General features: G+C 46.7%; 1 protein-coding gene across 3 annotated transcripts; it reads left to right on the top strand.

The window, feature by feature from the left end:
* The first annotated feature begins 1,496 nt into the window (after nt 1–1,496).
* On the top strand, nt 1,497–9,497 carry anapc7 (anaphase promoting complex subunit 7). Of its 3 annotated transcripts, none has more exons than XM_086207587.1 (11): nt 1,497–1,941; nt 3,372–3,558; nt 3,654–3,773; nt 5,449–5,560; nt 5,641–5,794; nt 5,928–6,070; nt 7,566–7,683; nt 7,830–8,026; nt 8,107–8,331; nt 8,409–8,559; nt 8,797–9,496. In XM_086207587.1, the coding sequence occupies exons 1-11, from the start codon at nt 1,841–1,843 to the stop codon at nt 8,984–8,986; spliced, it is 1,698 nt and encodes a 565-aa protein (XP_086063713.1). In that variant the 5' UTR covers nt 1,497–1,840; the 3' UTR covers nt 8,987–9,496. The 3 variants fall into 3 exon arrangements, with proteins under 3 accessions (XP_086063713.1, XP_086063714.1, XP_086063715.1); XM_086207588.1 differs by lacking the exon at nt 1,497–1,941 and adding an exon at nt 1,964–2,115 and having other exon boundaries at nt 8,797–9,497; XM_086207589.1 differs by lacking the exon at nt 1,497–1,941 and adding an exon at nt 2,137–3,048 and having other exon boundaries at nt 8,797–9,497.
* The last annotated feature ends 74 nt before the right edge of the window (nt 9,498–9,571 follow it).

Here is a 9,571-nt window from a genome sequence, read left to right as displayed (position 1 = left end):
AAGCAGTGTGTAGCCATGATAGTTGCCGAGACAAAGACTCAGACGAGGGAGGAGTTCGGTGAGGCCATGGAGAATGACTATCGGTCCGCCCCGAAAAGGTTCTGGGAAAGTGTCTGTGACCTCTGGGGCAGCAACTTGCCCACACTGTTTACAGTGTGTTCCAACTATCGGGGGATCACACTCCTCAGCCTCCTTGGAAAGGTCTACTCCAGGGTACTGGAGAGGAGGGTCAGGGTGATAGTCCAACCTCAGATCGAGGAGGAGCAATGTGGTTTTCATCCCGGCCGTAGAACCGTGGATCAGCTCATCACCCTCGAGCAGGTTCCTCCGAGCCAGGTTTTCTTTCAATAAGCTGGCTCCTCAAACCCTGAACTCTCAATCAGAGGTCACTGGTATCAGGACAGTGGGTGGGATCTCTGTCAATCAAGGCTTCTGCTTCGGGCTCTGTGGCGTCTCCATAAAAAGGGGTGTGTAACGTGTCATGTGACTCTTAGGAAACGGATGGATCGCGTGCCACCTACTTTAGTCCTACATTGATGGAGGTCAGGAACAACATCAAACAATTATGACAGCAAAAAGCAGCACAGCTGCTGCCAAGGAGGGGAGAGAGGAATGCTGGGAGAAGAGCAGCGATGGCGTCAGGTCATCAGTTTCTGGATGTACTTGACCTGTGAGTGCTGGCGCCCCCCGCAGGAACCCTCTGAGGGAACCAGATTCATCAGCTCATCACTCTCTCTGGGCCGCCCACATCCACAGCTCTTCACCTGAGACTTGATGCACCAGGCTTCACCGTTCAGCTCCAGAAGGACGTTCAGGTGTGACGGTGCAGGATGAAGGAGAAGAGGAGACTCTTCAGTGTTTGGCCAAATCAAAGTGTTATTAATTTCATAGATAGAATATTATCTGTGATTAATACCAATAGACTATCAATTCTCTTTCTTTTTTCCAAGTATTATCTTCATAAGTGGTCACATGGCTCCAGCAGTCTGGAATAATAACGGATTCCCTCAGCTGGGAACCTGGAGCGTTCATAGGAGTGACGTCAGGAAGAGGTAGCGGATCATTGCGGTCTCTGAATCTCGCTGGAGCCTATCCCAGCGGCTTTCACCCACTTTCAAGGCAGCCTTCCCCCTGGACAGGTCACCAGTCCATGGCAGGGCCAACACATAGAGACAGACAACCATTGGCTCTCCCAGCCACGCCTACGGTCAATTTAGAGTCTGGATTAACCTGGTCCCTCTTGATGTCTTTGGACTGTGGAGGAAGCTGGAGTACCAGAGAGAACCCAGCAGGAACAGGGAGAACATGGAGACTCACCCAGAAAGACCCCGTGCTGCAGCCGGGGCTCCACCCACAACCTTCTTGATGGGGGCCACAGTGACGACCACTGCTCCACCCACAACCTTCTTGATGGGGGCCACAGTGACGACCACTGCTCCACCGGGTCGACCGGTGCTGCGAGTCTCGCTTTCGCAGCTACTTTTGGGGTCATAAGAAAATGCTCTACTTAGGGTGCATCACGGCAGAACTGTATATATCCACGACACATCCGTTCTTAGGACACGCGTGACGGGACGCCAGTCGGGTGTAGAAAGGATATACCCTTCATAGTACTAATTGTCCGACATTAAGCTGAAATTAAGTTATTTACTGCCGGTGTGGGAGGACTCGTCGTGTTTACAGGACCACAACGTACGAGCTTGCGAAAGGCCCCTAAATGCACCACATTGCGAAAGGGAAAGTTTTGGGCGCCATATTTGATACGTCACGTTTGGCTAGCTAGCGTCGTTAGCTGTTGTCAATCGTAAACGTTGAACATCGGTCAGTATCCAGCAGCAACATGAATGTGGTGGATCATGTCAGGGACATGGCTGCCGCCGGCCTCCACTCCAACGTCCGGATACTCAGCAGTTTGTTATTGACGATGAGTAACAACAATCCGTAAGTGCCATCAGCGCGGGCCCGTCTATTTCCTGAATGCACCTCTCCGACGCCGGTGGGCTATGTTGTGTCGGGCCAAGATAATAATAACAACAACAGTTATTGGAAATGTCGCCACGACTCTTTAATTCACTAGAACCAGGAGGCGACTTGCACACGCAACCAACGATCGAGGTAACGAGGACAAAGCTGACAAGCATGCGGCTAGCATGTTGGAGTGTTAGCCGCGAAGCTAGCTGGAGGCTGCAGGAAGGACTACTTCGCTGGGCGCGATCGCGTTATTTTACCCTCAAAACCGCAACAGTTGTTGTATAAGTATGACAGTATAGCAGCTGCGGTGTCGTAGAACATGTTTTTGTATTTCTAACTTAACATTACTAATTTGGCTGGATAGTATAGCAATAGAATATCCAAATTGCGGTTTTGGATATAGTTACAGCTCGATGTAGCATTTAACAGGATCGTCAAGCTCTCCTGATAATTACGTGTACCTACATTACTGATGATTATTCACCTGAAGTATAACTGTGGTAATCTATTGTGAAAGAAACCCGTTAAAACATTAATCTGCAACTTACTGCTACTATTCCAAACAGAATGAAAATGGCGAAAGTCAGATTCATGAATGAATCCGAGAGCCACCACCACCATGGACACCATAAAAATGCAGCTATTTGGAAACTGCAGAATAAAACCAGTCAGGGATGGAGATGGATGGCGTTGATATTGAAAGGGTTCATGTCAAATACGTTCCTTTGGGTCACAGTTGATGAGAAACTCAGCTGGAAATCACAGTATTAAATAAGCAGAACAGGTCCTAGATGAACGTTGAGCACTTCAGCCTTGGGGTGTAAAGATGCAACTGACGAGGTTCAGGGACGAAGGGGCTCGGCAACTCTGGTTGCTGATTATTTATTATTTGTTTAGTCTTTCTTACCTTCTGTTTCATTTTTGTAAATAACCATGTGGAATTAAGAATGGATAATATTTCAGGATATAATCCACTTATATGATGAACTGATAAAGATTTATGGAGAAGTGGTGGAATTAAACAAGTGTGTTCTTCTTCCCAGTCCCCAGACACACGTTGAACAGTCTTTGTCAGAGGTATATTTTGTGTAATATTATCTTCTGTGTGACCATTTTGCTTTAATCGACTTTATTCTACCCATTTGAGATGAATTTCTATCCAGTCCAAGTTAATAATCATCTGTACATCAGAGCCATGAATATATTGGTATTTGATTTTGAGACATTTGGACCAGAACACGTTGCATGACGAGTATGTGACCCTTCCTACGGTTTATTTTCTACTCATTGTTCTAGTTCTTTTCTCTTCCTTAAAGAAATATTTGCCCTGCTGGTCCCATTTCTGATGCTGCTGTTGTCTCAGTCAAAAGTCTGTAATATTTGGATCTCTTTGACTCTAGAGAGCTGTTCTCACCCGCCCAGAAGTACCAGTTGTTGGTTTACCACGCTGACGCCATCTTCCATGACAAAGAATACCGTAACGCTGCCTGTAAGTACAGTATGGCCCTGCAGCAGAAGAAGGTGCTCAGCAAAACCTCTAAAGTTCGCACATCCACTGGTGGAGCTGCAGCGAACCTGCAGGCACAGGTACCACAGAATAGACCAGCGACACTCACTCTCAGTTCTAGACGGATTTGTCCCACTGGCGTCCTGCAGTAGTAATCTTTAATGTTGTCTTCCAGAGCTTACCTTCAGAGATTGAGGTCAAGTACAAGATTGCTGAATGTTACACCATCTTAAAGCTGGATAAAGATGCCATTGCAGTACTAGATGGGATTCCCTCCAGACAGAGGACCCCAAAGGTGGGCTGCTTCACTCCTGGTGGTGCTTGTGCTGCACATCCAACATCACAAATGGAAGTACTTCATATGATACCGATTGGGTCAACTTAGTGGTACTGCACAGTGAGTCAAAGCTCCGAAAGTCCTACATGAATGCCTAAGGATGCTTGCCCTCCCGGAGGCAGAACCATGGATGCTGAAAACTGAAACCCCAGACAGCTGCGAGTGTTGGGCGGGGAAGGCTCATCATTAGGTGTAGTGGGATGTACTCAGTCAAGTTCTCCACCAAGTTCTCTCTTTATTCTTCATTTGTAAACAGAATTTGGTCCTAAAAAAAAAAAACCTCCTGCAAAGACCTGGTAGTAAAGTGTCAACCAACCCTGGACATGATTAGAGCTGGGTATCACCACTGACCTCCCGATACGATACGATTCCGATACACTAGGTCCCAAGTCGATACGATTTCCGATACGATTCGATCCAGTATACGATACGATATTTTAGTCACAATACCAATTTTGCTTTGGTAATGGAAGAGCTTCTCAAAGGACTAATGCTGTAAATTCAATTGTAAAAGTAACCCTCTAACCTGCTGCATCATTAAATATTAATATTTACATTGAGAACTGACCGTTAAACAATAGTTATACAACATCATGCACTTTTTATTTAAATATTTGACCGTCATTCAAAACAAAAGGGCAACTTAGACTTCCACAAACCGTCAGCAGCTCAGCAGGAGGACTCGCGGTGTGGCGAGCTTCAATCGCCCGCGTTTGTCAACGTGGGACATGAGGGACCAGTGACTGTCAGTGGACTGAGAGGTGATGGTCAAGCAGGAATCGTAGCTCTGCTTGTCCAGCTGTCACCAGCGATGGCAACTCTCTCTGCCGATTTCATTGCAGTTGTGACGTTGTTTTTAACTTCTCTGAACATCTTTGGGATTGTGACCTGACTCAGTTGTTTCCGTGTCAGTAGCACATAGCGTGGTTCCAGTGTGGACGGGGGTCTGAAGCCTACATTTTCTACCTCACAGGATGGTCTGAGGTCCTTGCAGATCAAAACTGCCAGAGCCAAAGTGATGTTCTCTGCACGTGGAGGCGTGGACGGAAACTTGGTCCCAAATGCTGTCTCCAGCGAGGGTTGTTGCAGGGACTTGTAGTTTCCTGGTTGTTGAGTGTCCTCTGGGTGATGCCTCGTCACATGGCTCCAGAGATTAGTAGTATTTCCGTTGTACTTTACTTCTACTTTGCACATTTTGCACACAGCGTTATTTTTGTCAAGTCGAGTGCAGTTTTCTCGCTTCTTAAAGCCGAAGTGCTGCCAGACACCGGCTCTTAAATTTGCCGCAGATTAAAGTTGCGCTTCCGCCATCTTGCTGTTCTCTGATGGGAGGCACATGGCCTGGATCTGGTGAGGTCTGATCATCTGACTGCAGTAACGTTGCACTAAGCACTAAATCACACCAGACTAAAGGGGCAAACAAAACAAAAAAATAAAGGGGTAAAATCTGATGCATTTTAAAAGATCGATACTGGGATTTATGTATCGATAATCTTTCCTACAAATGTATATCGATAAAATATCAGAATATAGACATTTTTAACCCTCCTCTCGTGACGTGATGTCATTATTGCGTCTATACCTGTGCAAAGTTGATGGTGTCTAGTGATGTTAGTGTTGTTTGCATCATCAGATCAACATGATGCTGGCAAACCTGTACAGGAAAGCGGGTCAGGAACGGTCCGCTGTGACCAGCTATAAAGAAGTCCTCCGGCAGTGTCCCCTCGCCCTGGACGCAATCATCGGTGAGCACCGCCACTTCTCACCTGCATGTACGCTCACATGATGCACCTGTTTGTGAAAACCACTTCGGCTCCACCCCCAGGCCTTCTCTCGCTATCAGTCAAAGGGGCTGAAGTGGCATCCATGACCATGGACGTCATCCAGAGTGTCCCCAACCTGGACTGGCTCTCTGTTTGGATCAAAGCCTACGCCTTCATTCATGCCGGAGACAATCAGAGAGCCATCAACACCATCTGGTGAGGACTGTGTGTGCATGTCTTCTATGATTATTTATAATGTTTAGTATGAAGCTTGTGTCAGTAGGAGGTGACTATCAGGACCAGACCGAATACTGCTGAGTCGCCTCCCATATCATGTGTGTCGTCTCAGCTCTCTGGAGAAGAAATCTCTACTGCGCGACAATGTGGACCTCCTGGTGAGCCTGGCAGACGTCTACTTCAGGGCAGGTGACACCAAGAACGCCATCCTCAAATTTGAACAAGCTCAAATGCTGGACCCCTACCTCATCAAAGGTGGGCTGCAGGATGACCTCTGTCCATTTATTTATTAATTGATCTTGCATTTATTGTTGTAGTTATCATGTCAGTCCCTCAATTTTGTGATTTTGCTCATCTGCTCTGAAATTTGACTGTCCCTCATTTGTCAAGGTCAAGTTTATTTATGTGACCCATTTTAAAACTCCTGAGGTGGACCAAGGTGCTTTACAATTTTAAAAAACATTAGCAGAAATGGAAGACTTAATTATTTTACTCTTACAATACACTCAAATATTAAACTCAAGCTATAAAACAGAAAATTAAATCATGAGAAGAACAAGTAGAAGAGGTGGGACTTGAGCCAGGATTGAAATAGTTTAAGAGACTGGAGGTTTCTTTTATCACGGTCAGCTGTCCCACGGTCTCCTTTAGTTGTCAGCCTACATGTAGGCTGACGTGTAGATGACCTCCGTGCTCCTAAGTAGTGAGGGATCATTCAGAATCTTCAAAACAAACATCAAAATCTTAAAATTGATGCTCAAATGAACAGGAAGCCAGTGCAGAGAGGCCAGAACCGGTTTGGTGTGGTCACAGGTTTTGGTGCCAGTCCAAAGGTAAGCAGGCGTTTGGCAATGCTGAGGACATGCAGAGAAGTCTTGTCAAGGCCAAAATACATGAAAACGTCTCCCCAGGTCTGTAGGTGACAGACAAGTATTTACTGTAGAAAGGAGCAGCCGGTTTGCCAATGAAACGACATTGAAAGTGATTTAATAAAAGAACGCTGCCCTGAGCCTCAGATGGCCAAACACAATCTCTTTTCATGTGAATTCCGGAAATTTAGGTTCGTCGAATTCTTTGTCATTAAAACAGCAGGCAGCAAAGAGTCTCTTCACTTAGAGTGTAGCGGATAGTAGATTTGGACATCCTCCCCAGCACATTATGCTCACAGAGAATGGCACTGAGAGGCAGGCTAGATAATGGGAATAATAAAGGGCCCAAGATGGAGCCCTGTGGGATCCCATGGGTAAGAGACACCACATGAGAGGAGAATTCCCCAGATGGACAGAAGAAATCCTGTCAGTTAAGTATGGCTGGAGCAACGTGACAAAAGGGTCCTATGATCAACGGTATTAAAGGCAGCCAACAAGTCACTGGTCACCAGGGTAACGGTACCCTGACTCCATAGTTAGAACAAGATCATCCAACACTCTTGAAAGAGTAGTTCAGTACTTCAGATCAGATTAAAAACCTAATAAATATCTGTATGTTTGAAAACGATTCAGACAGCTGTCACTTTACTTAACACTGGAGATGGCCCTAAAATTAGAGCGATGAGGGTCCAGGCTGAGTAATGGCTGCACTGTAGCATGTTTAAAGAAGTGGGAAAACAGTCGGATCCAAAAAGGCCATCAGTAAGACAAAGAATCAAAGGTCCAGCTCAATCAAAACTCTTTACATAGAGAGGGACTACTGTTGAACCTCCGCCAGGTTGTTGTCCATCTCAGTGTGCCTCATGTTGGTGGTGCTGCAGGGATGGATGTGTATGGTTACCTGATGGCCCGTGAAGGACACCTGGAGGATGTGGAGGTCCTGGGAGGACGGTTGTTTAATATCTCTGACCAGCATGCTGAGCCCTGGGTGATTTCTGGGTGAGTTTCACTTGAATACCACCAGCAACATGACAGAGAGCCAGTAAAACCAAGAAGCAACCCAACACAGTGAGATGTTCCTAAGGAGACAAGTTGACGGTGAAACAGTTTTTTGTGTCCATTTCCGTCCTGTGTCCGTGGTTCAGTTGTCACAGCTTCTACAGCAAGCGTTACTCCCGGGCCCTTTACCTGGGGGCAAAGGCCATCCAGCTCAACAGCAACAGTGTGCAGGCCCTCCTCCTGAAGGGGGCAGCACTGAGAAACATGGGTCGTGTCCAGGAGGCCATCATCCACTTCCGAGAGGCCATGCGACTCGCTCCCTGCCGACTGGACTGCTATGAAGGTGCGTCTGCTTCAGTGAGCTTCTCATCTGTCCTGGTGTCTCCTTGAAAGCTGAGGTCATTAACGGCTAGCTCATCACAGGTCTGATTGACTGTTACCTGGCATCCAACGGGATTCGTGAGGCGATGGGGATGGCCAATAACATCTATAAGACTCTTGGGGCCAACGCACAAACTCTTACCATCCTGGCCACTGTGTGCCTTGAGGACCCTGTGACGCAGGAGAAAGCCAAGACGTTGCTGGACAAAGCGTTGGCGCAGAGGCCCGACTACACCAAGGCTGTTGTCAAGAAGGCAGAGCTGCTGAGTACGTAGCACTGTTAGTCTGCCTCAGGTTCAGTTGTGTCTGCCGTGGTGCTCACAGGTGTTTTGTTGTTTGTGAAGGTCGCGAGCAGAAATATGAAGAAGGCATTGCTCTCCTGCGGAACGCCCTGGCCAATCAGAGTGACTGTGTCCTGCACAGGATGCTGGGAGATTTCCTGGTGGCAGTCAATGATTACCAAGAAGCCATGGATCAGTACAGCATAGCGCTCAGGTGACTGGACAGTCATGGTGGGAGGGGTCATGTCTCCAGATGTCTGTCTGTCCTCAAGGCTGAGAATTCACTCTCTGATGACTACAAATCTTGACATAAATGTTTGTTAGAGGATGAAGTTTTGTGTCATGTTGCTGTGACGTCACGTTCTGATGCAACTTGACCGTTAATTCTAGTTTGTCCTTTTCATGCCTGCAGACATTTAAAACATAATGGTTCTCATGTTGTCTTTCTCAGTCTGGACCCGAACGACCAGAAGTCTCTGGAGGGAATGCAGAAGATGGAGAAGGAGGAGAGTCCCACGGACGCCACCGTAGAGCTGGACGGTGATGACATGGAGGGCAGCGGAGAGGACGGAGACCTGGAGGGCAGTGACAGCGAAGCGGCTCAGTGGGCTGATCAGGAGCAGTGGTTCGGTATGCAGTGACCCACCCCGGTGGCAGCAGGCGTATGATGCCACACTCCGCCATCATCCTCACCATCTTCCTCCCAGCAGCAGCAGCCACTTGACTGAAGAGCTTCAATGCTCAACACTTGAGTTTTGTTTCCATCACGTGGACAGGTTTCATCATTGTAGGACTTGAAGTTAGGAGTCGTCGGTGTGCTGGGAAAGTTCTGAATTATAGATTGGAAATGGATTCAAAATTGTGCTGGGGAACGATTTCATTTCTAGTTTGAGAGAAACGTCCTATTTCTCTGCTCACTGAAACTTTCATTTCAGTTCATCAGAATTTATCATGTTATTCTGGTGTTTGACCTTTCACCTTTGTGTCAATAACTCCCTTCCTGATGGGATGTTACTTCATTTCAAAACAAATGTTTGTAGTATTTTGTACATATTTTTGAAAATGTATAATAAAAATAACATTTATGGATGAGTTGTAGTCCAGTTTGGGAATCAGGAACTCACCGTCTGATACGAGAGACCAATAAATGTCAAGACTTTCATCTTAACTACATAATGACTCGTCTGAGTACTGATCAAAGCAGGGGTGGTTGTTAACATTATAAG

This window comes from Aulostomus chinensis, chromosome 6 (genome assembly GCF_037954235.1).
Source record: "Aulostomus chinensis isolate RoL2024-O1b breed Wild chromosome 6, RoL_Achi_v1.0, whole genome shotgun sequence".
NCBI classification, from domain to species: Eukaryota; Metazoa; Chordata; class Actinopteri; order Syngnathiformes; family Aulostomidae; genus Aulostomus; species Aulostomus chinensis.
This window is presented reverse-complemented; position numbering and strand designations above follow the sequence as displayed.

Coding starts and splice junctions, on each gene's coding strand:
- anapc7 (XM_086207587.1), top strand. CDS start 1,841: ATGAATGTGGTGGATCATGTCAGGGACATGGCTGCCGCCGGCCTCCAC. Junction 3,774..5,448: donor CCAGACAGAGGACCCCAAAG/GTGGGCTGCTTC, acceptor TTGCATCATCAG/ATCAACATGATGCTGGCAAA. Junction 8,332..8,408: donor CAAGAAGGCAGAGCTGCTGA/GTACGTAGCACT, acceptor TTGTTTGTGAAG/GTCGCGAGCAGAAATATGAA.